This window comes from Mirounga angustirostris, unplaced genomic scaffold (genome assembly GCF_029215605.1).
Source record: "Mirounga angustirostris isolate CCGP_5_RB_7025 unplaced genomic scaffold, mMirAng1.0.hap1 SCAF_8, whole genome shotgun sequence".
Classification (NCBI taxonomy): Eukaryota; Metazoa; Chordata; class Mammalia; order Carnivora; family Phocidae; genus Mirounga; species Mirounga angustirostris.
Window position 1 is genome coordinate 95,853,351 of NW_026991716.1, and position 27,494 is coordinate 95,880,844.

Consider the following 27,494-nt stretch of genomic DNA (forward strand, 5'->3'; position numbering starts at 1 on the left):
ATTTATTTATTTGACAGCACAAGCAGGGGAGCAGCAGAGGGAGAGGGAGAAGCAGGCTCCCAGCTGAGCAAGGAGCCCGATGCGGGGCTCAATCCCAGGACCCTGGGATCATGACCTGAGCCGAAGGCAGATGCCCAGCTGACTGAGCCACCCAGGCGCCCCTCTTTTTTTTTTTTTTTTTTTTTTTAAGATTTTATTTATTTATTTGTCAGCGAGAGAGAGGAAAGAGAGCACAAGCAGGGGGAGCGGCAGGCAGAGGGAGAAGCAGAGTCCCCACTGAGCAGGGAGCCTGATGTAGGACTCGATCCCAGGACCCTGGGATCATGACCTGAGCTGAAGGCAGACGCTTAACCAACTGAGCCACCCAGGTGTCCCTTCTTAACCATTCTTACAAGCTTTGCTACAGTTTTTTGGTTGTCCTTCTTTTGGATTTTTTTTTTTTTTTAAAGATTTTATTTATTTGCGAGAGAGAACGAGAGACAGCACGAGAGGGAGGAGGGTCAGAGGGAGAAGCAGACTCCCTGCTGAGCAGGGAGCCCGATGTGGGACTCAATCCCGGGACTCCTGGATCATGACCTGAGCCGAAGGCAGTCGCCTAACCGACTGAGCCACCCAGGCGCCCTGTCCTTCTTTTGGATTTTGATATACTTTGCCCTAGATCACTTTTGGAAAGTTGGAGTATATGTTACAAATAAGTTCTTCTTCTATTTTTTTTTTTTTTTTCGGTGCAAAAAGGTGTTTTTATTAAAGTACAGAGACCGAACCCATGGGCAGGAAGAGCTGCCTGTTACAAGTAAATGAAATTGTACACATGCTCTTTACATATCTGAACCAACTGGGGGGTGCCTGTGTGGCTCAGTCAGGTAAGCAGCTGACTCTCAATTTTGGCTCAGGTTATGATCTCAGGGTCCTGGGTTTGAGCCCTGTGTTGGGCTCTGTGCTCAGTGGGGAGTCTGCTTGAGGATTCTGTCTCCCTATGCCCTTTCCCCCACTTGCATTCTCTTTCTCTCTAAAATAAATAGATCTTAAAAAATAAAAAATGAAACAAATCTGAGCCAACTGAAAAACATTTGTGGGCAGACACATTGCTTTCATTTTTCCTTGTTGTGATTATTTATGGTCTTATTGTTGGGATTGCAATTTTCAAAACTTTTCATTTCTCTTACTAATAATGGCTATTTTGGGACACCTGGCTGGCTCAGTTGGTAGAGCATCACACTCTTGATCTCGGGGTCATGAGTTCAAGCCCCATGTTGGGTTTAGAAGTTACTTTAAAAAAATGGCTGTGTTTTAAAGAACTGAGTAGTGCTCAGTTCAGTCCTTACTAAAGCTTTTGAGTTTAGTGATACTCCATTTTACAGATGGGAAAATGGAAGGTTAGAGACATTAAGAGCTATTAAGTAGGTGAGCCAAAATGAAAACCAAAGGCTGAGCTTTTCTGCCTCTGCCGCCCATCTTGCCCATGCTGAACAACTGACTCGTTGCAGTCTTTGCTATAGGTTCTTACCTGAATTTTTCATGAATTTAAAAAAAAAAAAACAATGAAAGACAATGACCAACATTTCCTTTTTCCAATATTACACACCCCAAAATATCAAGGGTGGTTTTTAGCCAGGATTTCTTGTTCTTGTACTCCATTGGCTCAGATTTTCTGCCTTTTTTCCCCTAGTTCTTCTGTATAATTATCAATTGTCAATATATATTTGTTAAAACAGAGAAGGCTTTTGTTTGCTTTTAAGTAGTTTTTATGAGAACTTTATTATTTTGTGCTTCCACTAGATGGCAGGAATAACCACATAATGCAGTGGTGAAGGGGAGGGAATGAAAACCCAAAAGGAATCTGGGGAACAAGAAAGGTAGAGGAATGAAGTGAGATTGTCAGGCCCCAAGGGAAGTTGGTTTTTAATATAAATATGAAGTAAGACCAGCTGTAGACTCCTTGGTGTATGTTTTATGTTCATATGAAATAAAGTAGAACAGTAGGGAAAGAGGATTTTATCAAGGGCTTCCTTTTAGGAAGTTCTTTTTTTTTTTTGGTAGTTGGCCAGAAAGAAAAGTTAACTTATTAAAACTTCAGTGTTTTTATGCCAGGTAGCCATTTTGTTCATTCTGAATTTTGCTTCTGTTTTGCTTTCTTAAGTACTATATAAATTTGTAGTTAATCTTAGTGGTCTTGCTTTTCTTTATAGAAAATCAGTAAATATCTATTTTTAGATTCAGTGTATCCTAATTTTTATGGTTACTATTTAATATTACTATTTCTTATATACAAAGATATAGTAAATCAAGTAGTAGGTTAGTTTTATTAAATGTTCCTTTAAAGCCTATCTTAAAATTTAACTTCCCAACTGGGTTACTTTTTTCTTATTGCCTTTCTTTATATCAGTGGTCATTTTAATTTTTTTAACCTTTTTCATTTCCTAATTCTTAACTCCACTTGAAAAATATATAATGATGAAAATAACTGCCATAGTTTAGGTCAGGTAATCTGCAGCTTTACAAAGGTAATCATATTAGTCTGCTTGGGCTGCTAAAAAAAATACCATACACTGGGTGGCTTAAAAAACAGAAATTTTTTTTTTTTTTCCCAGTTCTGGTGGCTGAAAGTCCAAGATCTCATTTTCTGATGAGGACTCTTACTGCCTTCTTGCTATGTACTCACCTGGCTTTTCCTTCATGTCTGTGCATGGGAGGGAGGGAGGGAGAGAGAGGAGGGAAAGTGTCAGCTTTGTAGGGTCTCTTTTTTTTTTTTTTTAAAAGATTTATTTGACAGACACACAGCGAGAGAGGGAACACAAGCAGGGGGAGTGGGAGAGGGAGTAGCAGGCCTCCCGCCAAGCAGGGAGCCCGATGCAGAGCTTGATCCCAGGATCCTGGGACCATGACCTGAGCCGAAGGCAGACGCTTAACCAACTGAGCCACCCAGCCGCCCCTTTAGTGTCTCTTATAAGGATAGTGTCCTATGGGACTAGAACCCCAACCTTACGACATGCCTCATTTAACCTTAATTTCTTCCTTAGAGGCCCAAATACAGCTTCATCAGGGGTTAGGACTTTAACATGTGAATTTGGTAGTGATCGGGGGGAGTAATGGGGGGCAAACATTCAGTTTATTATGGTAATATTCCCTTGTTGTAGACGAAGAAATTGAGATCAGTTAACTTATTTATCCAGAGTAAAGAGCTAGTAAGTGGCAGAATCAGGATCTGATCTATTCTCTAACTCTGGATCCTCTGGTCTTTCCCATCAAAACCCTGGTTAGCCTTCTGTGCCCTTTCTCAGTATATTTACTCCTGGACACAGCCACGCTTGAGGCCTTATTTTACTTGGAACTGATCCATTGAGAAAAGGTCCAAGCTAGGGCTTTCCTTCTGACCATAACCAATTTTTCTTCTACCTCTTCACCCCCTTACTTGTATTTAGCCAGGTTTTTATTTTTATCTTACTCATTAATATCTCTCTTTATCTCAGCCATCATTCCTGCCCATTTTAGGGTCAGTCTTTTTGGCAATGTTCTGAGACACATTTTAATTCATTGCCCCTTTGATGTTTCAGACTCCTCATACTTTCATTGCTCCATTCCTGGAATCAGCTGCTTCTCTAAGGAGGCCTGAACTTTTTTAAATTGAGAAATTATTTTGGAAATCACAGTCTGGGTGATAGGAATTGTTTCATGGTTGGTCATTGTTTGTAGGCTTTTTTAGTGAACAGAACTTTTTTTTTTAAGATTTTTATTTATTTATTTGGCAGAGAGAGAGCACAGCAGGGGGAGCGGCAGACAGAGGGAGAAGCAGGCCTCCCACTGAGCAGGGAGCCCGATGTGGGGCTTGATCCCAGGACCCTGGGATCATGACCCAAGCCAAAGGCAGATGCTTAACCAACTGAGCCACCCAGGCGCCCCTAGTGAACAGGACTTTGAAATTTGTTTGTTAAGATAAAATGATTGTTGTTTTTCAAACTTTTTTCATTCACATGCTACCTTCATAACTTTAGCCAAGTACATGTAGTATTCATAGTGTTGTTCACTGGAGATGTTTCTTTATCCTGACTCCTTTTTTACAAGGAAAGTTTATGTTTCTACCATGAATGGAAAATGGTATCTGATAAAATAAATAATACATCGTAAATTATATCTGCCTGTGTATCATTTAAGATGATCTCATGTGCCACTAGTGATATGACCACCACACTGTGGGAAAACAGCCTACTCATGGATCTCAGTGGTTTTTTTCTGGCTTTAACACTTTAGTTTATTATCTTTGCTCATATAATTGAGATTTCTTCTTAGAATTACTTCCATGTTGGCCTCTACCATAAAACAAAGCCTAATTTGATTTAATAGTCAAAGTTTGAACAGCTCTTTTGTGTGTGTGTGTGTTTAAGATTTTATTTATTTATTTGAGAGAATGCAGGGGGAGGAGCAGAGGGAGAGGACAAGCAGACTCTATGTTGAGTGTGGAGCCCTATGCAGGGTTGGATCTCACGACCCTGAGATCATGACCTGAGCTGAAATCAAGAGTTGGATGCTTAACTGACTGAGTCACCCAGGCGCCCCATAGAAATTTGTCATCTTAACCTACCTGTGTCATAGATAAAAAATTCTATGCTTTGATTTACATTTTTAAAGAAGTTAATATGCATGATAAATACGATATACGCATATGTTAAGCATTGGCTTAGAGTGAGAACTTCAAAACTGACAAATTACATGGCTCAGTGAACTAAACACACAAAGTCATGAGCTTAAATGGTAGAGGAGTGGGACTCTCAGACATTCTTCAGGGATCAGTTTTTGTGTCACCTTTTTATCTTTTTAGGTACGTATTGATACAATATGGAGCACTTTGCAATCTGGCTTTCTGTAAGTGAATTTAAAAGCATGTTAGTCTTTTTTTTTTTTTTTTTTTTTAATGATCTCAAATTTGTTTTCAGATTTCTTCAGAGGCCCCACGGTACCAAATATCCGCCTGGCTGGTTTAGAGTATGTTCTGCACTTCACTGCATTGAATGGCAAGATTTACTTTCGAAGCTATAAGTAAGTACATTGTGTAGCATATTTTTGAATCCAGGGTTAGCATTTTAGTGTGACCTTTGTAGAGCTCAGACTTAGAATTGGTGTTTGGTCAGAAGTTTGTTTGGAGAGTCCACAAACTAGTAGTGACACAGCAGGTCTGTGTTGTTCCCCAAATCTGTCATTCCCCTGCCCCCTTCTTCCTCTGAAACCCTGCTTTTTCAGGGCCCCAGAGCATCTGATGCTACACTCCTCTGACCTTAGAACACAAATTCAATCTTGACCCTACTTTATGCAATATCTCCTTCTTTTCTTTTCTTTTTTTTTTTTTAAGATCTTTTTTTTTATTTATTTGAGAAGTGGAGGGGAGGGCAGAGGGAGAAGGAGAGAAGGTCCCAAGCAGACGCCTTGCGGAGCCCGATACGGGGCTTGATCCCATGACCCATGAAATCATGACCTGAGCCGAAACCAAGAGTTGGACGCTTAACCACCTGAGCCACCCAGGTGCCCCTCCTTCTTTTTTTTTTTTTTAAAGATTTTATTTATTTATTTGAGACCGAGAGAATGAGATACAGAGAGCATGAGAGGGAGGAGGGTCAGAGGGAGAAGCAGACTCCCTGCCGAGCAGGGAGCCCGATGCAGGACTCGATCCAGGGACTTCAGGATCATGACCTGAGCCAAAGGCAGTCGCTTAACCAACTGAGCCACCCAGGCGCCCCCCTCCTTCTTTTTCATGACTGGATTTATAGCACCAAGCCACAAGTCTTAGGCCAGCCAAAGCAAATCTCAAAACTCTGAACCTAAAAACGAGTCTAAAAGGACTGAGAAGATTCAGTGGCTAGATTCATTTTACCCTCTTTCTCCAGCCTAGACCATCTAGCCCTACCTCTACCACAATATAAATATAAATCCTAACACTGATTTTGTTTTCATTAAAAAGCTTAGTGACATGCTACAATTGTGCCTTTTGAGGTAATCATGATATACATATATATATTTTTTCTTCTTTAAAATAAAGCGTTGGGGTGCCTGGGTGGCTCAGTCGTTAAGCGTCTGCCTTCGGCTTGGGTCATGATCCCAGGGTCCTGGGATTGAGTCCCACATTCGGCTCCCTGCTCGGAAAGAAGCCTGCTTCTCCCTCTCCCATTCCCCCTCCTTGTGTTCCTGCTCTGGCTATCTCTCTCTCTGTCAAATAAATAAATAAAATCTTTTTAAAAAATTAAAAAAAAAAATAAAGAAAGAAAGAAAGCATTGGCACTGGCTGATCAAGCCCACACTTTTCCTGGAGAATATATCAACTCCCACAAACTGCCTTCCTTTGTACATCGAATTCAGACTGATGTCCATTTTTGAGTTCTGGCATAGCAGTGCAGCCCAAGAGCCACTGACCATTCAGTTTTGACAGTGACTTCTCTATGTTAGTGCTATATGTGCAACCATTTGTGGACCTCAGCATTTCATCCATGGTTTTACATTTTTTAAATTATTTTTTTAAGAGAGAAAATGAGTGTGTGTGTGCCCATGTGCCAGAGGGGGAAGAGGCAGAGGGAGAGGGGGAGAGAGAAAATCTCAAGCAGGCTCCATGGTCAGTGCAGCGGAGTCCGACATGGGGCCCAATCTCACAACCCCGATCATGATCCAAGTTGAAATCAAGAGTCAGATGCATAACCAGTGGAGCCACCCAGGTGCCCCTACATTTTTTTTGTTTTTTTAAGTAAACTCTACCAACAATGTATGGCTCGAACCTATGATCCTGAGATCAAGAGTCACATGCTCTACCTACTGATCCAGCCAGGCCCCTAATTTTGTTTTTTTTCTTCACAGTGATTATCTGGTTGACCAACTTATGTTAGTGAATGTCCAAATGAAACTAAATATTCACCTTTTGTCAGTAATTCCCATCTTTGTTTCAACTGTATTGAGTCAGAGATACTTTGTTCTTTTCACCATGATTGGTATCATCACTTCTGTTTTTCTATTTTCCTTTTGTTTAGATAATAATAATAATAGCCAAAATGCAATAAAATATCCACATGATATTTAGATATTTAGGTAGTTATTTTTATAATTTTATTTTTTTAAATTTTTTTAAAGAGGGATTTTATAATCATTTTGAGCTTGTTGAGATTGAAAGCCTTATGTCTGAGTTTCCAAACTTCGGTGCTATGAAGAATATATTACAAAGCAGATGACTCCATTTATAGAATAAGAAAGATGAAAAATCACTAACATTAAAAAAAATCTTTTTGAAAACTTGTTGTGTCTTGGGATGCCTGGGTGCCTCAGTTGTTGGGCGTCTGCCTTCAGCTCGGGTCATGATCCCAGAGTCCTGGATTGAGCCCCTCATCGGACTCCCTGCTCCGCGGGAGGCCTGCTTCTCCCTCTCCCTCTCCCCGCTTGTGTTCCCTCTCTCGCTGTGTCTCTCTGTCAAATAAATAAAATATTAAAAAAAAAAAACAACTTGTTGTGTCAGCCCACCCTGGGGATACAAAGGAGCTAAAAATATAAAGATCAAAATCTTTGAGAATAAGAAGTGAATAATAACAGTAATCTAAAACTCTTTCATTGTAAACAGTTTCAAAGAAAGTATTCACTTAGGGTGCCTGGGTGGCTCAATCAGTTAAGCATCTGCCTTTGGTTCAGGTCATGATCCCAGGGTTCTGGGATTAAGTCCCGCATCAGGGGGACTCTGCTCATCGGGGAGTCTGCTACTCCTTCTGCCCCACTTGTGCTTGCTGTCTGTCTGTCTCTCTCTCCCCCAAAAATAAATAAATAAAATCTTAAAAAAAAAGAAAGAATTCACTTATATCAGAACTTGTATTTAGTGAAAAGAAAGATTAATTTGTAAAGAAAGAAATGCAGAGAAAATAAAACAGACAGAAAATTAGTAAATCAGATTTCAGAACATGGATAAATTAGCAGTGTAATTACACATATCCACTCATCCATTTACTTTAAGAAGAATTGCTGGAATCACCATTAGGTTAGCATGGCATGTCCCGTAATGAAAAAAAAAAGTTTGAACTTTTGAGATCAGACACCCTAGTGTAATTTTAATCCCAGATGTTTTATACGGGTCCCGTAATAACCTGCTAGCTATTGATTTATAATAGAAAATAGACTGTGTGAATGAGAGCAAGCTGCTAGTGGGAAAAAAAAAATCATTCGATGTAGATTAGCTTAGTCTGCAGAGGTCTTGCCGCTCTTGGGAGAGGAAGGAAGAAGTGGTCTGAGGAATGAGCATCACCTCTGAGCCCAGGGAGCTGGCTCTGGGCGAGGCTTAGCCACATGACCTAGGCAGGTCACTGCTTAGGGCCTCCATTTTTCCTTTGCAAAAGGTAGTGATACCATGTAGGTAATTCTGCGGTCCCTCTAAGATCAACAGTAATTCCTTTATAAGAGGGAGAGGGTTGTGGATAGAGGTGGGAATATACTGGAGAGGTGTGTCTAAGTTAGTGTAGCTCCTTAGGCACTCTTGCAGGGTACTCTTTGGTGTCCTGCCCTCTTTCTTTTACTTGGAACCAGCCCTTAAGCAATTGGTAAAAGGTAATACACATTATTTGTGAAGTTAATAAGGTTAATCTTAGAAAATGGCTTTGAGTTTCTTGGATGAAAAAGTGTAAACATGAAGTTATATTAATATACTTTGATCTGACCTTTGAACTGCCACATTTGCCTTTGCCATGACATTGGTTAGGTTTTATGGGGAGAAACATGCAAAACAAGGAAGTATTAGTGTACCTCAACAAGCAAACAGCATTGTAGACAGGGAGTTTAAGTAATGAAAACAGAACATCAGCAGAAGAGAGGGATATGGGAGGGAGAAAAATAGGGAAATTACAACTTGAACAAGAGTGGTAATGGCAGTCTTTCTCAAGAAATAGGCAAATAATGTTTTAAAATGTATAAAAATTACCCATCAACATATCTAATAACCTGAGCCCATTTGAGAAGGAAGGAGTTGGGTTGTCTTTGCGTCCCTGCATCTTGTACCATAGAATCTTGCAGAATTAAATGTCACTTTTGATTTAGAGCTTACAGAGAGACAAAACAAAACAAAGCTTGAGGTTAGGATCTGAGATGGAGATTAATAGGCATATGATGTAACAGTTTGGGCGTAGGTATTTGGCTGGAGACATGATGGCCTGGAAATGAAATGTCTATCTTTAAAAAACAGTGTGGTGTGTATGATGGGATGAGGGTGAAGGAAAGGGTTTTAATTTTATTTTTAATGAGTCAATGTCAGTCTCTTTGCTTAGTGTGATCACAAAAATCATTTGTAAGTTCTTTATTAATGCATCCCCTCTGAGAAAAAGTAAACCAGTTGGTTTTTTTTTAAAGATTAACAATAATTTTAGATTCTAAAATAATAATAATTTTAGATTCTAGATTTCACTATTAAAAGTTTTGTTTTGTTTTTAAGATTTTATTTATTTAATTGACAGAGATAGAGACAGCGAGAGAGAGAACACAAGCATGGGGAGTGGGAGACGGAGAAGCAGGCTTCCTGCCTAGCAGGGAGCCCGATGTGGGGCTCGATCCTGGGACCCTGGGATCATGACCCAAGCCGAAGGCAGATGCTTAACGACTGAGCCACCCAGGCGCCCCTTCACTGTTAAAAGTTTAATAAAGAGGGCGCCTGGGTGGCTCAGTCGTTAAGCGTCTGCCTTCGGCTCAGGTCATGATCCCAGGGTTCTGGGATTGAGTCCCACATCGGGTTCCCTCCTCGGCGGGAAGCCTGCTCTCCCTCTCCCACTCCCGCTGCTTGTGTTCCTGCTCTCGCTATCTCTGTCTCTGTCAAATAAATAAATAAAATCTTTAAAAAAAAAAGAGTTTAATAAAGAAAAAGAATTATAGATCTATCACCAGAAACCATACATAGATAACTGAAAATTGGAGAAAGTTTTCTTCTGATTGCGTCAGTTTGATCTGCCAATAAACATGCCCATTGAAGTAATTCAGATGAGATCATTTACACAGGGGCGCCTGGCTGGCTCAGTTAAGCGTCTGCCTTCGGCTCAGGTCATGATCTTGGGGTCCTGGGATTGAGTCCCATGTCGGGCTCCCTGCTTAGTGGGGAGTCTGCTTCTCCCTCTCCCTTTGCCCTGCTCCCCTGGCTTATGCTGTCTCTCTCAAATAAATAAATAAAATCTTTAAAAAAGAAAGATCACCTATACAGACAATATGGCACTGTAACTTAATTCTTTGGTAAATAACAGCATATGTTGATTGTGTGTGTGTGTGTGTGTGTAGTTATTTGGAAATAATCTTTATTATATACACTCAAAAAATTACTTTGGTAGGAGGATACTTGCATAGATAAAAAGGTACTTGGGTGATGTGAATCCATCAGGCATGCAATGAGCTGTTCTAGATCTACAGCTTTTCCATTTAGCTGAAAATTATTTTAAGTGGTAGAAACACTTTTAGTTTGCCATTTTTATATATACAATTTCTCCGATTTCTTAGTCTACTGAACACAAGATGTTAATCAAGATACTTATCTTGTTATGAGTTCAGCTTTATAAATATCATTTATCTGGAGGTATTGAAAATGTGGATGCAGAAGCAGAAATACATGAGTTACAACAGTCAAAACAGTCACTGCCACCATATGCTTTAAATCAGCTTTTAGGGAAGATGCCCTGATACCACCAACTTCCACCGTGGGCCTGAGACAGGTGTACTCTCAACTCTCTTCTCCTGGAACCACAATGAAGAGAGTTACCTAAGCACTCTTGTTTTGGCTTTTTTCCCCTCTGCTTGCTCCCTTTAAGTCCCATACTAATATTCATGTTATCTTTTATTGTTAGTAGAGCTTTTTTTATTGTTTAACACTTCTGCTTTTTACATATCCTGGGTCGGTGTTTGTTTTGTTTTTGCCTTGTTCAGTTTGGTGTAAATAACTGTGTCTGATACAGCGTATCTATCATTAAGACTCTTCTTACAGCCAGTAGATGCACCTCCCATGGGTGGACTGTCTGCATGTGATGCATTTGGGGCCCGAAAGGCTATTAATGAGCTTGTGCACACTCTGTTCTGCTTCCTGGAGTTGGTTGGTTGTGGGTTTTCCTTACTGAGCTTTTACTCATGTTCTGTCTCTTCTCTGGTGTCATTGGTTGCCTCTCTCACTTTCTACCTTTGGTGTGAAAAGTTTGATCGTTTTTTTCGCAAAGTTTGATCTTTTATAAACATTGTTACTCATTTAATTCTCTTATTCCATGTAGAGATCTGGCCACTAGAACAAATTGAGTCAGCTCAAATAATCTTCAGGTCTTTGAGCTGTTCTTGTGGTATCACTCACAAAAAGAGATTGTTTGTCTCCTCTTCTCCTGCCTATGTCCCTCATCTGTTTTCAGATCCAGAGCTATTTGGACATACAGAATCTAGAAAGTTTTGGTTTTGTTATATTAGGATTTTATTATTTTTTACTTAAAAAAATTTTTTTAAAGATTTTATTTATTTATTAGAGAGAGAGAGAGTGAGCAAAAGAGAGAGAGAGCACGAGCCAGGGAGGGGCAGAGAAATAGGCTCCCCACTGAGCAGGGAGCCTAATGTGGGACTTGATCCCAGGACCCTGGGATCATGACCTGAGCTGAAGGCAGACGCTTAACCGACTGAGCCACCCAGGCACCCCATTATATTAGGATTTTAAAGTTCATTCCAAGCTATAGAGTTCAGTAAGCGTCTGTACTATGCACAAAAGTGGATTCTGAATGGGTCTTAGAGAAATAAGAATTTGTTAATCATGTAAACGTAACATTTCAAAGGCTCAGTTGAAATTGTTTTTATAATTATGTAAATCTGTAAGTAAGACGAAGAAGTCAAATCAAAGGATTCCATTTCTGGGGCACCTGGGTGGCTCAGTCAGTTAAGCGGATGCCTTCGGCTCAGGTTGTGATCTCAAGGTTCTGGGATCAAGCCCTGCATCATCATCAGCAGGGACCCTGCTTCCCTGCCTCCCCACCCCCCAACTTACACTCTTTCTCTCTCTCAAATAAATAAAATATTTTATTTTTATTATTTATTTATTTAAAGATTTTATTTATTCATTTGACACACACTGAGAGAGCACAAGCAGGAGGTAGTGCTAGAGGGAGAAGGAGAAGCAGGCTCCCCACAGAGCAGGGAACCTGATGCCAGGCTCAATCCCAGGACCCTGGGATCATGACCTGAGCCAAAAGCCGACTCTTAACTGACTGAACCACCAGGCGTCCCAAATAAAATCTTTGGGAAAAAAAAAGATTTAATTTCTTAGAATTGTCTGTCTCACTTGCTGTTTCTCAACAATATTGTATTTTTTTATTTTTTTTAAGATTTTATTTAGTTGAAAGAGAGAGAACACGAGTAGGGTGAGGGTCAGAGGGAGAAGCAGACTCCCCACTGAAGGGAGCCAGATGCAGGGCTTGATTCCAGGACCCTGAGATCATGACCTGAGCTGAAGGCAGATGCTTAACTGACTGAGCCACCCAGGCGCCCAACAGTATTGTATTCTTTTGTGTTCGATTTTTAAAACTTTTTTTTTTTTTTTAAGATTTTATTTATTTATTTGACAGAGAGAGACACGGAGAGAGAGGGAACACAAGCAGGGGGAGTGGGAGAGGGAGAAGCAGGCATCCCGCGGAGCAGGGAGCCCGATGCGGGGCTTGATCCCAGGACTCTGGGATCGTGACCTGAGCTGAAGGCAGACGCTTAACCGACTGAGCCACCCAGGCGCCCCGTTGTGTTTGATTTTTAAAAAGCAGCAAACCAAAGAATATACTTGGCCTAAATGCAGAAAGTATTTAAGAAGCTTAGCCTCCTAAAGACAGTGTCATTTTATGGAACTGTAATTCTCTTACACAAAAATATTTGAGGGGATAGGACTTCCATCAAAGTCAAAGCAATATTTCTTTTTTTTCTACTTCATAAAGGTTGCTGTTGAAGAAATCTGGTTGTAGAACACCAAGGATTGAATTGGAAGAGATGGGTCCCTCATTGGATCTGGTTCTGAGGAGGACACATCTGGCATCAGATGATCTTTATAAATTATCTATGAAAATGCCAAAAGCGCTCAAGGTTTGTAACTTGCAGATTGGTGCCATATTTATTTGTATATTCCACTCTTCTTTCCAAAAATGATTTGCAGCATAGGACACTAAAGAACATACAGAAAGAGCTCAATAATATACATAAAATTAGACTCTCAGAACAAAGAAAAGGAGGAAGAAGCAAATAAGCCACCATAAAGGATAATAAAAGAGTTGTAGAAACCATGCATCAACTGTGGCTAAGAGCTTTCTGGTAGCCAAGACTGCAGTTTTAAGCAAGAAAGAAAATTGGGGCATTGTGGAGATTGGTGACTTAGAGTACAGGATGTGTATATAACCCATAACTTGTATAAAATGTATTTTGACTTTTGAATGGTTTGAAAAACAAGTAGAAATGGCATCTCTGGAATGCCAGTAAAGATTGAAATGATAGTCACAATTCCTTAAGCTAAACACAGGAAATTCTCTCAATGCATGACAATGGTTAGCATAGTTTATAGTGTTGCTTTTCAAAGTGTGGTCTGACAGTTTACCTGGGAATTGTTAGAAATGCTGAATCTCAGGTCCTGCCCTAGACCTATTGATTTATAATATGCATTTTAACAAGATCCTCAAGGGATTTGTATGTACTTAAGTTTGAGAAGAAAGTTCTATAGGGTTATAGACTATATTATTGAATTGGTGCTCTGAGTTATTAGTAAGATAGTTGTACACTAGGTTTTTACCAGTTTATGACAATAGATACCATTACATATATAATAAATATATATAATTATTTATTTATATATATATTCTTGTTTCATAGCCAAAGAAGAAGAAAAATGTCTCCCATGATACTTTTGGTACAACTTATGGAAGGATTCATATGCAGAAGCAAGACCTAAGCAAACTACAAACCAGGAAAATGAAGGGTTTGAAGAAGCGACCTGCAGAAAGGATAACAGAAGACCAAGAGAAAAAATCAAAGAGAATTAAAAAAAACTGATGGAACTTAGCCAGTGACTATAATGTTATTGTAGTCTGTTTACTTAAGAGAATTATCAATTATCAGTCACTTCTAAGTTTCTTAAAGATTTTATTAAATATTTTTGTAGTGTGGTAATTTACCTAAACTATATATTATATATATTATGAACACTAATCTACTAGTATGAGGTTGAAAGTAAGCCTCTTTGAGATACATCCTGGTGGGCCATTTTCTCTCTGTGTTAATGGTATTCCCTCTGCCCCCTCCCCTCCAGGGTTGATAGGTGAGGAGGGATCTCCCAAACAGCCATTGGTATTTTATTTTATTTTATTTATTTATTTTTTTAAAGATTTTATTTATTTATTTGAGAGAGAGAGAATGAGAGACAGATAGCAAGAGAGGGAAGAGGGTCAGAGGGAGAAGCAGACCCCCCACCGAGCAGGGAGCCGGATGTGGGACTCGATTCCGGGACTCCAGGATCATGACCTGAGCCGAAGGCAGTCGCTTAACCAACTGAGCCACCCAGGTGCCCCAGCCATTGGTATTTTAAAGAATTTCTGGGTTAAGCTTTCGATAAAGGGAGAAAGCCATGGAAAGTAGAAATGGCCCAAAGGAACTGTATACACACTTAGTAGTATGAGTTACCTGGAAAGTTAACCCCATCTGCCAACACATGCCTACAACCTGACTTTTGTTTTTCAGTCTTCTGTTACTTTGCCTGAAATTTTGCCAGTTAGAGATTCATTTGAGTTTTTTAACTTTGTGTCTTAAAACATTTCTCTTAAGAGCATGTCCACTAATTTTCTACCATCTCCATCCCCCCCCCCCCCAAAGAACCACTGATCTTCACAGTTATACAGTAAACTAAAGGAAGTGCCTGTGAGGAAGTCCAGCAGAGAAGACCCAGCACGCTGTGGAGCAAAACAAATCTGAGATTGGATAGATTGAGGAGGGCACGAAGAACAATTTCACTTTAACCTCATCAGCCCTGCCCATGTGACACAGTTCCCCACCAAGAGAAACCTTCCAGCCTGTGATTTCCCCGTGGAGGGCAGGGAGAACATGTGAGTGAGCAGTGGCTCCCCCAGCTCTGAGGATGCTGCCACAGAGAACCCTCTTTCTAGCCCCACCCAGAATACTGAGATATACTGCTCAATGGGGGAGTGGGGTGCACCTAGGAGAACCGCACCCAGGGCTCTTGGAGGGCAGTAAACCAACATGGACCATACAAACCACGGCACAGCCTCCATTAGGAATCTGCCCATGAGCCACTGGAGATGGCCTGCCTGCAGACCCCCACAAATGGTCCACGACACACACAATACTCAGTCCCTCGCGCATATATCATCCCACCCTGTGGCCTGCCACCAGCATACACAGGAGGGCAACACGAGGGAGCTTCTGGAAGGGGCTAGTGAGCGTGTGCAGAAAGCAGCCCCACTCTCCCGGATTGGGAGAAATCACATAGATTCAGTCAGCAGGGTCCTAGAGAAAGCAAACAAAAGGGAGACTCTCAGCACCCAGTCTGGCTTCACAGGATGAAGAGAAGGCCTTAAAGTTTGTACTACCCTGTCCCAGGCAGTAGGAGACAAATCGCCAACCATGGTGAAGATTTAAAGCCTGAATGTGTCTGGATCTGAGCTATGTATTCATTGCACACTCTGGCTAAAGCGCTTTTTTTCTTTCACTGCATCAGTTCTCACCTAAGTATGATCAAGCATTCAAACCTGTAGGAACTGCATCCTCTGTCTTGCTTCTAACTTAAGAAGAAATAAACTAATAATACGGAAGCATGCTTCCTTCTGACTCCATTATCAGGCGTGGAGGAAATGGACCAGTCAAGAGTCGCCTTCCTTTTACACAGGAGCCAGCGGTATTATTACAAGGGAGGGAAAGAATCAAGGCCATTGACATGTTGGGCTACAATACTGTCTTTGTTCAGATGTTTTAAACCAAATTTAATCCGAGGACTTTCCCAGTAAGAAAAAGCCAGTTAGCATATAGCTAACAACCATAATTCAGCTAAAAGGAACCACTGTTGCTGTACCAGTTGCCAGTTGGTATATCCATCATTAGTTAGGAAGACTTGGAGGGACCTTGCAAGGAGCCTACCCTTGAGCAGGGGTGGGAGAATGAGGGAATTAAGTATTTACTCAATTTGTTTCATTCCACTGATTTCTCTACAACACTAGAGAATGACTTTGTTAAAAAGAAGGTTGTGGTTAGTAATGTTTAATTCAGTCATACATGAACAAGTGGCAGGGAGGTTGGTAGCACATCATCTCTTCATTAGCCGTTAGTCCAAATGCCTACTAATTAGTAGACTAATGTCTACTAATAATAGTAAGGTGGCTGATACATGCATATAAAAGTTTTACCATCTGTATCTCAGAAAGAAAGGTTTTCATTATAATGATAACAAAAAATCTCAAGTCCAAGGATAAATTGAATTATCTTCAAACAACAGTATTATTAAGAGAGATATATAGATGGAAAGAAACAGTATGTTCTAAAACAATCAGATATACACTTTAAAGACTTTATTTTTCACAAATCAATTTATAAACTTAATTTATAAATCCTAAAGCTTAAAATTATGAGTAAGTAGCAAAAAAAAACCCAAAAAACAAACAACATGTCCACCCCCTGATCATTGACATATTACCTACCATACTATTGGTTATCTTAAGAGATGCTGCCACTAAGCTCTGTCCCCCACTTCTGTGAGAGAGAAGTAGTTTTGGTAGGGCTAGAAGTGAGAAAGGAGGGACTGGGTAAGGTTTGAGACAAAGGGCACTTAGGGTACTGAGTAACTCTAGGTAGCTAAAGGTCACATGAAGGCCCTGGGTGTTTTCATACCAAGTAGGAGTGAGCCAAAGCCAAACAGCTTATTTTGAAAAAAAATTTTTTTTAAAGATTTTATTTATTTGAGAGAGAGAGAGAAACAGCATGAGAGGGGAGAGGGTCAGAGGGAGAACCAGGCTCCCCACTGAGCAAGGAGCCCAATGTGGGACTCGATCCCAGGACTCCAGGATCATGACCTGAGCCGAAGGCAGTCACTTAACCAACTGAGCCACCCAGGCACCCTATTTTGAAATTTTCTTTTCTTTTTTTTTAAAGATTTTATTTATTTATTTGAGACAGACAGAATGAGATACAGAGAGCATGAGAGGGAGGAGGGTCAGAGGGAGAAGCAGACTCCCTGCCAAGCAGGGAGCCCGATGTGGGACTCAATCCCAGGACCCTGGGATCATGACCTGAGCTGAAGGCAGTCGCTTAACCAACTGAGCCACCCAGGCGCCCTATTTTGAAATTTTCTTAAAAATGGACCTTGTGCCTAGGAAAATGGGAAGAAACTTTCTACTTCCTCTTCCTGGTGTTGCATACTAGTATGTTTTCCCTAATGTTCAAATTTAGGTTCCTGGTAAAGAAGCCCCTTTATACAAGTGCAAACCAACCATGTTGCAAAAACACAAACATACGTCAACTATAATTTGTTATATGAGGTGGAAATGCTTTTGTTTTCAATTCCATGTCAAGGAGTTCCCTTATGCCTGTGTGTGCGTACACTTAACGTGAGTTTGCTGACACTAAGCAAAAGCTAGAGCCTCAATTTTAAATTTCCCTTCTCCAATAAACCCATTCCTTAGCCTTCTCTCTCCCCATCCCTTTCCAGATGCTTAATACCTCTCCTCATAAAAAGGGAGCTGGTATTCATTTGCACTTGTTGCTTGATTATACATTTACCCAAAGACCACAGAGTTTTAGATCTGAAGCAGGCATTTTATGTCTAGATGTGGAGAAAAGGCTAAAATAATTCATATCCAGCCATCTAAAAGTAAATGGACAATAGTTGGGGAGAAGAGGAGCCATGAAAGGGGCATCAGAAACAATGAATGCAGAGTCCTTACCCAATGCTTGATCCCCTACTTCCAGCTAACATGGAAATAATGATTCAGCCAAGCAATGGGTCTTACTAGCTACCTACAGGAAGGGCCCTGCCATACCTTGACCTCTCTACCAGGAAGACCTCTCCCAGCAATTCAACTGATAGAGATGGCCACATTTTTGGTATGTGGGACATTGTCTGAGGGTGTTTGTTTTAAAATTTATTTTAAGGTAATCTCTACATCTGGTGTGGGGTTCAAACTTAATAGCTCCAGGGATCAAGAGTCGCATGCTCAGCTAACTGAGCCAGCGAGGTGCCCCTTAGGGTGTTTTATTTATTTTTAAGATTTTATTTATTTGAGAGAGAGAACAAGCAGGGAGAGGGATAGAGGGAGAAGCAGGCTCCCCAGTGAGCAGGGAGCTTGACTTGGGGCTAGATTCCAGGACCCTGGGATCATAACCTCAGCCAAAGGCAGATGCTTAACTGACTGAACCACCAGGCACTGCAGGTTGGTTGTTTTAATCAATCCTCTTGAGATTTGGTAATGCATCCCTTTGTTTCCTATGAAATTTTTATCTCAAGATTATAGAGTCATTAAGTATTTGAATGCATCCTCTTCAGTAAGAAAAGTACTATATAGTATTTATTACTGAGACCTAGTTGGAAGCCTTTTTTTTGGCAGGGGGTGGGGGGGAAGAAATCTTTGTTGGAGTTGTTGAGGCATCTGGAACCTTTGATCCACCATTTATATCACCCACCGGTTTTGTGGGAAGTGCATTTTAATTTCACTTGTCCTTAAACTTTAGGACACAACATATATGAATTGGAGAATATATATTCATTTCAAAAGAGCTGGTAAACTGCCTTAATTTTTACTTAACTAAGTTTTACTTAACACTGGATTTTGGTAGATGAAGAAAACAGGTTTTTTGGTTTTAAATACCAAATTCCTTTTGTTTTTTCTAGGATGTTAATACTGATACCAAGCTATATATAATTTAATGAAATTTGGTTCCTTTTTATAACCTAAAGCCTGTTTGTTTTCTTGGTATTGAACATAATCCAAAGTAGAGTTGTCATTACTCAAGAAAGGAAGGGGGGAAAAAAGAACTTACCCCAAGTCAGTTTTCAGTTATCTGATCATCTAGCTTCTGATCTCTCCTTCCTTTTGTTTATATTTTTAGCCATTTCATATCCCCCCCTTGCCCCAGGCGGGGCCAGGAAAGAAACTTTACAATGGAAGTTCAAACCACTGCTAACATTTGACCAACAAGGGAAGGCTTGTTTTTTTAAAGATTTTTATTTATTTGACAGAGAGCAGAAGCAGGGGGAGCTGAAGAGGGAGAACGAGGCTCCTCATTGAGCAAGGAACCCGATGTGGGACTCAATTCCAGGACCCTGGGATCATGACCTGAGTCGAAGGCAGACGCTTAACTAAACTGAGCCACCCAGGCGCCCAGGAAGCCTTGTTTTTTAATTGATTTTCAGTTGTTGGTTGCTTTGTCCATCATAAAATTAAGAGCCTGCAAATATACAGGGTCTTCATTACGTCTTTAGAGCACTTTTAACAGATCATCAACATGGTCACAATATCCCATAACTGCGTTAAAGGTGGATATATCCTAGTGCTATAATCCATTGAAATAAGCTACTATGAACAAGAAGGTAAAATGGGCTAGCTGGCTTGAGGTTTATGCTAGCTGTGACAAGAAAGTCAACTTGCTTTTATTTATTTTTTAAGGATTTTATTTATTTAAGGGAGAGGGAGAGTGAGCTGAGCAGATAGCCCATCCCAGGAACCTGAGATCATGACCTGAGCCGAAAGCAGAGCTTAACCGACTGAACCACCCAGGTGCCCCAGTCACCTTGCTTTTAAATATATATTGTTTTTCTCTCAAACTGACAACTTGAGTTGTTCAAGTTTAACACAGGAAAGCAATTGCTCTGTGTTTCCTGTATCACCCAGAGGGGCCCACGTTAGGAATTTTAACTGCCTTGGTTAGAGTGGAGTCATTTGTACTTTTCCATTTCAAAGCCCTTTGGGAAAAAGTTTTAAAATAAGGGATAAATAAAGTAGACCTTTTTTTTTTTTTTTTAAGATTTATTTATTTATTTATTTGAGAGAGCAGAGAGGGAGAGTGAGAGGGTGAAGCAGACTCTCCACTGAGCAGAGAGCCCAATGGGGGACTCGATCCCAGGACCCTGAGATCATGACCTGAGCCAAAGGCAGACGCTTAACCAACTGAGCCACCCAGGCACCTTTTTTTTTTTTTTTTTTTTAAAGATAACCAACATGCATTTTAAATCTGTTCTTGTTCTGCTTCTTCCTTTAAACAACTTTCCCTCCTCCCTCTCCCAACCCATTTCACCCCACCTCCACCCTTCACACACACTCTGGGCATCAGAAAATAGGTTCCAAACCCAGGGAGAAAGGTCCAACACTGCAAGTTCCTGCTGAGCAGGGCTGGGGCTAGTATGCAAAAAGGCAGATAATGGGGAAATAACAAAATTAGAACTCTGCTTTTAGGGCTTTTGCCAAGCAAAGATCAAAGCCCCTGAACTTTAAGTACTTTACTGGGTTTGGATTGATTCTTCAAACTCAAAACTGGGTTTCTGAGGGCTCAGCAAGAAGCAGAGTGGCAGATGTTGGCTCTGTGAGGCATGCCCTCCCACTCAGCTGTAACCCTGGGCTTCAGGGGACCACCTCTGGATTCCAGATCAGGGTAAGGGACTTGCAAGCAGAGTTAGGGCTGAGCAAAAGTTGCGGCTGTATTCAGGTAACACCTCTGTCCCTCTCAAAACACTGCAAGTGAGCTCAGGGGTTCCTGGAGGTAAAGTACAAACTATTTAATTGGTGCATTTGATATAGACTTGGAAGATTCACATTCATCAACGTGAGAAGCTTATTACCTCCATCCCTTAGCTGGTTCCCCCGAGTCACCTGACAAAGCAGATGGCAAGGTGACCCAACAGATTAGAGACATCACTTTAGATGACAAATGTGACAGCACCTGCAGTTCAGCCTCTCAGAGGCAGCTCTGGGGTTTGGGGCATTGGGGGAAGAGCATGACAATTCATTGCTGTCCCCATTAGGCCCCATTTCTTTTCATTTGACTCATCACTTAAATCTAGTCCAGGTCACAAATGGTTTGAGTTTTACTCCCAGCACACTCCTCCATATAGGGAGACCTTAGGGAAGGATTAGACGGAATCTTGAAAAATCAGTAAACAAAGCTGAAGTGGCATGGAAGCTCCTCACAAGAATTCTGGCTGTGGAAAATATGGGAGGGAAGGACAGCAGGCGGTGCGGTGTTGGTGGGGGTGGGGGTTGTGGCATTAAAAGAAACTGACATCCTCTGCTGTTGCTCTCTGAGAGCTCAGCTGAGATTTTAAAGGACAAGGATCTAATTAAGGACAGCAAAAAACCATGGTCATCCCCAATTCCTGGTAGTGTTAGAATGTTAGTTCCCAGCATTTTCCCACAAATGCAGAGGAAACAAACGAGATCTTGTTTTGTGGTGGCAGTAGGATGACAAGGTATGACTATTTATTTGTGCAAAAAGGTGATTTTATTAAAGCACAGGGACAGGACCCGTGGGCAGAAAGAGCTGCTGCCAAAGTATGACTTTTTAAAGTGCCTAATAAGGCAGGTGGTATGATACTGACAGATTTCTTATGTTATTTCCATGCTTAGAATATGAGAAGAGTAGAGCCATCATGGTTGAGAAGGAGGGTTCCAGAGAGTAATCCTCCTACCGTCAAGGTGGGTGAGATGTGGTATGGAAAGTACCTGGCTAATTGAAATGACTTGGAGTCTCAATCCCAGACAAGTACAGAAATATTTTTATTTTTTATTTATTTAATTTTTAAAAGATTTTATTTATTTGACAGAGAGAGACACAGCGAGAGAGGGAACACAAGCAGGGGGAGTGGGAGAGGGAGAAGCAGGCTTCCCGCGGAGCAGGGAGCCAGATGCGGGGCTCGATCCCAGAACCCTGGGATCATGACCTGAGCCCAAGGCAGATGCTTAACAACTGAGCCACCCTGGCGCCCCAGGACAGAAATATTTTTAGAAAGCATTTTCATATGTTCATTTTATTTGCTATTGAAAATATCTTGTAAGATGTATAGTGCAGTTGGTATTATATATAATTTCCAGCTGAGGAAACAGGCTCAGAGAGACTAAGTTACTTGTCTGAAGTCACACACCTGAAAGAAGTGAAGCTGGTCCTAGATAGATCTCTAGTCTAGGGGATTCTCAACAACACATCTAAGTCTCTCAAAGTATTCTTGTGAATCAATGGAGAAATGTGATATAACTAAAACACTTAGGCCACTTCATGGCAGTTTGAAGGACTACTGTACCCAAAGAATGTTGATGAATGATGAATAAATCTGTAGCATCTGCAAAGGAAATCTTCATTGGCAAGCCACAGGGCTCTGTCCTTGGCCTTTGTCTCCTAAACAATTTTATCTCCCACTTGAATGAAGACAAAGATGACACACTTATTAAATTTGTGGATGATATAAAGCAATGAGAATATTAGATGACATAAAAGTAAAGTATCTTGGGATATAAAATATCTTGGCAGGGTGGGCAGGTGGACTGAAGCCAAAAGGAGAAATTTAGTAAGATAAGTGAGAAGCTCAGTATCTAGAGGGGGAACTATAAACATAGTTAGGATAGGGGCACCTGGCTGGCTCAGTAGGTAGAGCGTGTGACTCTTGATCTTAGGGTTGTGAGTTCAAGCCCCATGTTGGGCACAGAGATTACTTAAACAAACATAGGATAAGGAAGACATGGTGCTACAGTTGGGAAATGACCCAGGGGACAAACCCATTGTCAGTCATCAATGTGAGCAGACTTCCAGAAAGGTCCATAGAAATAGAAACTGCACTGACAGAACATTCAGGTTGACTGAAGTAGTATACATGAGATAAATAAGGAAGTCTGAAAATGGCACTGCCTGATATGAAAATTAGTAAAAGGGTAGAGGTAACAGAGACCCAGTGTCTCGAATTTGCTCAAACCACATCTACAGTATTGGTTCCAGTTCTGGGCACCACCCTTGGAGGAACCTGAGCTACCTGGATTGTGTTCAGAAGATGGTGATGAGAATGATGAAGATCTCTAAACCTTGCCAGATGTGGAAATAATTTCCCAGGGGAAGAAAGGCATTCACTGAACAAAATTTGTTTTTATCAGCTTAATTGGAATATAATTTATGTATAATAAAGTACATTCCTTTAGGGGCACCTGTGTGGTGCAGTGGATTGAGTGTCTGACTTTGTTTCAGTTCAGGTCATGAGATTGAGCCCCGTGTCAGGCTTCATGCTCAGTGAAGAGTCTGCTTGAGATTCTCACTCACCCTCTCCCTCTGTTCCTCCCCACCACCACCACTCCCACTCCCTCTCTCTCTTTAAAATAAGTAAATAAATCTTTTTTTTTTTTAAAGTGTACCTGGGACGCCTGGGTGGCTCAGTCGGTTAAGCGTCTGCCTTCGGCTCAGGTCATGATCCCAGGGTCCTGAGATCGAGTCCTACTTTGGGCTCCCTGCTCAGCGGGAAGCCTGCTTCTCCCTGTGCCTGCCGCTCCCCCTGCTTTGTGCTCTCGCTCTCTCTCTCTGATAAATAAATAAATAATAAATAATAAATAAATAAATATCTTTAAAAGAGTACCTTCACTTAAAGTGTATGATTTGGTGAGTTTTAACATTTGTATAAACCCATGAAAGCACTAGCACATTAAAGACGGGAACATTTTCATTACCCCAAAAAGATTCTTCATGCGTCTTTGTAGTTCATTAACTCTTTACCCCAAGTCCAGGCAACCACTGATCTGCTTTCTGTCACTACAGATTGATGAAGATTTTCTGGAATTTTGTATAGTAAATGGAATAGAAAAGGACAACTCCTGTGACTGGCTTCTTTAACTCAGCATGAAGATTTTGAGGTTCATACATCTTGCTCATCTATCAGTAGTTCATTGCTGAGTAGTATTCCCTTGTATGGACGTATATTTTGCTTCCTATCCATCTGTTTGTGGACATGTGGGTTGTTTCCAGTTCTTGGCTATTATGAACAAAGCTGCTATGAACATTCATGTTGCAAGTTTCTGTGGACAAATGTTTTCATTTCTTTTGGGTAGATACCTAGGAGTGGAATGGCTGGGTTATGTTGGACATACAGTTCCATTAGAATAAGAGAGAGGTTCCCAGATGCCACGAGGCTCATATTCTAGTTAAGGGAAGCAGGCAGTAAAACATGTGAACAGATAGGATAAATTTATTTTTTTAAAGATTTTATTTATTGGGCGCCTGGGTGGCTCAGTTGGTTAAGCGACTGCCTTCAGCTCAGGTCATGATCCTGGAGTCCCGGGATCGAGTCCCGCATCGGGCTCCCTGCTCAGCGGGGGTCTGCTTCTCCCTCTGATCCTCTTCCCTCTTGTGCTCTCTGTCTCTCATTCTCTCTCTCTCAAATAAATAAATAAAATCTTAAAAAAATATATTTTATTTATTTATTTGACAGAGAGAGAGATAGCAAGAGCAGGAACACAAGCAGGGGGAGCAAGAGAGGGAGAAACAGGTTTCCCGCCGAGCAGGGAGCCCTATATGGGGCTCGATCCCAGGACCCTGGGATCATGACCTGAGCTGAAGGCAGACGCTTAACTGACTGAGCCACCCAGGTGCCCCCAGATAGGATAAATTTAGAAAGTGATAAATGATAAAAAGACAATAAAATAGAACAGGTGAAGAGTGACTCAGAAGCATCTCCTTTAACTAGAACGACAAGGAAAGATCTCTCTGTAAAGGTGACATGGGAGTTGAACTGAGTCCTGAATGTTAAGGAGAAAGCAGTGTATGAAGATTTGGGGGAGCGCAAAGTCTTTGTGAAATGAAAGATGGATGGATGAATGAAGGGTATAATAGTTGTCTCCAGGGATATGAAAAATAATCAGGAAGAAAGGGGATTGCATTTATTCTATTGAAATGTCAGAGTCATAAATATAACCAATGAGTGGAAGTTAGATGGAGAAAAGTTTTGGTTTAGTCTAACCTTTTAACAGGGGACATTGAGGGATAGGAGAATGACCAAGTTCTAAGTTCTTTGTTGTTGAGGTTTTTTTTTTTTTTCTTTTTTAATAAACACATTTCCTACTAATGTGAATAACAACTACAACCAGATGGAACTGAAACTGAACTTGTGACTTTGGTCTCTCAAAGTGAGTTATTGAGCACATACAAATCCAGCTTATAAACCAACTGCAGTAGTTTGCAATAATTTGTAAGGCAATTGATTTCTTTTCCCCATTAAGTCTGGGTTTAACAATAGGCACTGAGAAATCCTTCAAGTATTCCTTGAAAGGCTGGGAAAGGAATGTTACCTCCCTTCAGTCAAATGACATCTTCTGTAGTCAGTGTATACGAAGTGTGAGCACATGTTAATAATAAACATGAGGGGGATCCTTCAGCATTTCTCGGCATCTGTCGATTTAAAAGTAATAACAGTGATTTCAAATGATACTTACCAAGGTTTTAACCCAGAAAAAAGATGCAATTATACAATTGGGAAATGTGTTAGAGGACTAAGTTATATCATTAATTATAATTATTGTGCAAACTTAAGAACAGTAAAGGAACAGAAGGAGGAGGAGGAGAGAGAGAAGGAGAAGGAATAAACCTCCCACTGTCAAGAAACTGCTGCTTTCATTCTTCCATGATCTCCTTCAGCCCTTGCCTATATGCTTCTGGAATTGTCAGGTAAGATAGCAGGCATAATTTTCATATTATATAACTTTGTGGCATTTTAATTCAGTAAAGCGTGTCATTAATTATTAGTTTATTATATAAAAGAGCAGTATATGTAGGGTCTTTAGCAGAGGAACTTATTGGCAGTTTCTATGCCTTGCATGGGAGGGGCACAAAATGGGTAGGAGTAAGATACAACTCCCCAAGAGGGGGTCCTCAAGCTGTTGTCTGTGGTTCCCTGTCACCTCCAGGGAATGATATGGGCTGCTTTCTAGCCCTTGTCATCCTCAAGGTCCTCAATTTGTGCATGAAGACAGGTCATTTACTAGGAGCAGAGCATGGCTATTCTCCATGAAGTTGTCAGGGAGTATAATCTTTATTGAGATATTATTCATATATCACCAAATTCACCCTTTCAAAGTATACACCTCAGTGGTTTTAGTGCATTCAGAGAGTTGTGCAGCCATCACTGCTATCTAATTCCAGAAAATTTTAATGACCTCGAGAAGAAATCCCTTACCCATTAGCAGTCACTCCTCATTCTTTCCTTCTCTGACTAATCTACTCTCTGTCTCTATGGATATGCCTATTCTGGAAATCTCACATAAGCGCAGTGATACAGTATGTGGTCTTTTGTGATTGGCCTTTCACTTCACATAAGGTTTTCAAGGTTCATTCGTGTTGTAGCATGTGTCCGTACTTTACTCCTTTTTATGGCTGAATAATATTCCATTGTATGGCTATATCAGTGAGTGTAATCTTGAGCTCACTGACACTCTGTATTTAGCAAAGATAAGCTCGGCCCTTGGAAAATGGGTGAAATACTCAAATATATTTGTAAGAACAACACTCTTTATGGAATTGTGCTGTAAGGGCAAAGAAGGAAATAAGGCTATCTACTCAGGCTATCAAGCAAATATAGTTATAAAATCACACATCTCTAAAAGTTTGATTCACTCACACTTGCAAAAACAATATAAATGTATACATTTTCATAATTTTTAGTTTTGTTTTCCCAGACAGAATCCAAATCAAACCTTTTCCTCCCCACCCCAAACACTATTTACTATGACATACTGGGTCTTGTTTTGAGTGGATTTCCTTTAAAAAAAAAAGCCTTTTTTCCCAATACTAGTTATCTCCAATTTCAAGGACCCAAATGCTAACAGTGATAGTTTCTAGGTGGTGAGACTATGGGTGATTTTAATTTCCTCTTTTCATTTATCTCTATTTCTCTCAACAATGTGCTTTGTATTTGTAAGTAAGAGGGGGAGGTAAGAAAAAGAAATAGGCTGAGAGAAACAATTAGGAAAGTACTTCTGCAAGGTGTGCAATCTATTTCCCCAGAGTGCATTCTTTGATTAAGCCAGAGGGTGGGTTTGCATTTATTTATTCCTAACCTGTGTTAAAGAGTATTCTAAGAATATCCTCATTTAAGTGTTGCTGCATTTATTGAAGGATATCATTGGGACTGTCATTTACTACGTTTTACAGGATCCTCTTTATAAACATCTGTAGGATAAACATCTCTCTCTCTTTTAAAGATTTTATTTATTTGAGAAAGTGAAAGAGAGAGAGAGAGTGGGAGAGAGAGAGAACATGAGTGGGGGGAGGGGCAGAGGGAGAAGCAGACTCCCTGCTGAGCAGGGAGCCTGACACGGGACTCAACCCTAGGACCCTGGGATCATGACCTGAGCCAAAGGCAGATGCTTAACTGAGCCACCCAGGTGTCCCTATCATTAAAAGTGTCTTATGGGCGCACCTGGGTGGCTCAGTGGGTTAAGTCTCCAACTCTTGATTTCAGCTCAGGTCATGATCTCAGCGTCGCAGAATCGAGTCCTGTGTCAGGC

General features: G+C 40.7%; 1 protein-coding gene across 2 annotated transcripts in view; it reads left to right on the forward strand.

Moving 5' to 3' along the window:
• RPF2 (ribosome production factor 2 homolog) overlaps positions 1–15,797 on the forward strand; it is a 38,712-nt gene extending 22,915 nt beyond the window's left edge. For both annotated transcript variants that reach the window (XM_045865324.3, XM_064597997.1), the window contains 3 exons: positions 4,932–5,034; positions 12,924–13,068; positions 13,846–15,797. In XM_045865324.3, the coding sequence (XP_045721280.1) occupies positions 4,932–5,034; positions 12,924–13,068; positions 13,846–14,025 (428 nt within the window). In that variant the 3' untranslated portion in view covers positions 14,026–15,797. The remainder of the gene's footprint in view (positions 1–4,931; positions 5,035–12,923; positions 13,069–13,845) is intronic.
• The last annotated feature ends 11,697 nt before the right edge of the window (positions 15,798–27,494 follow it).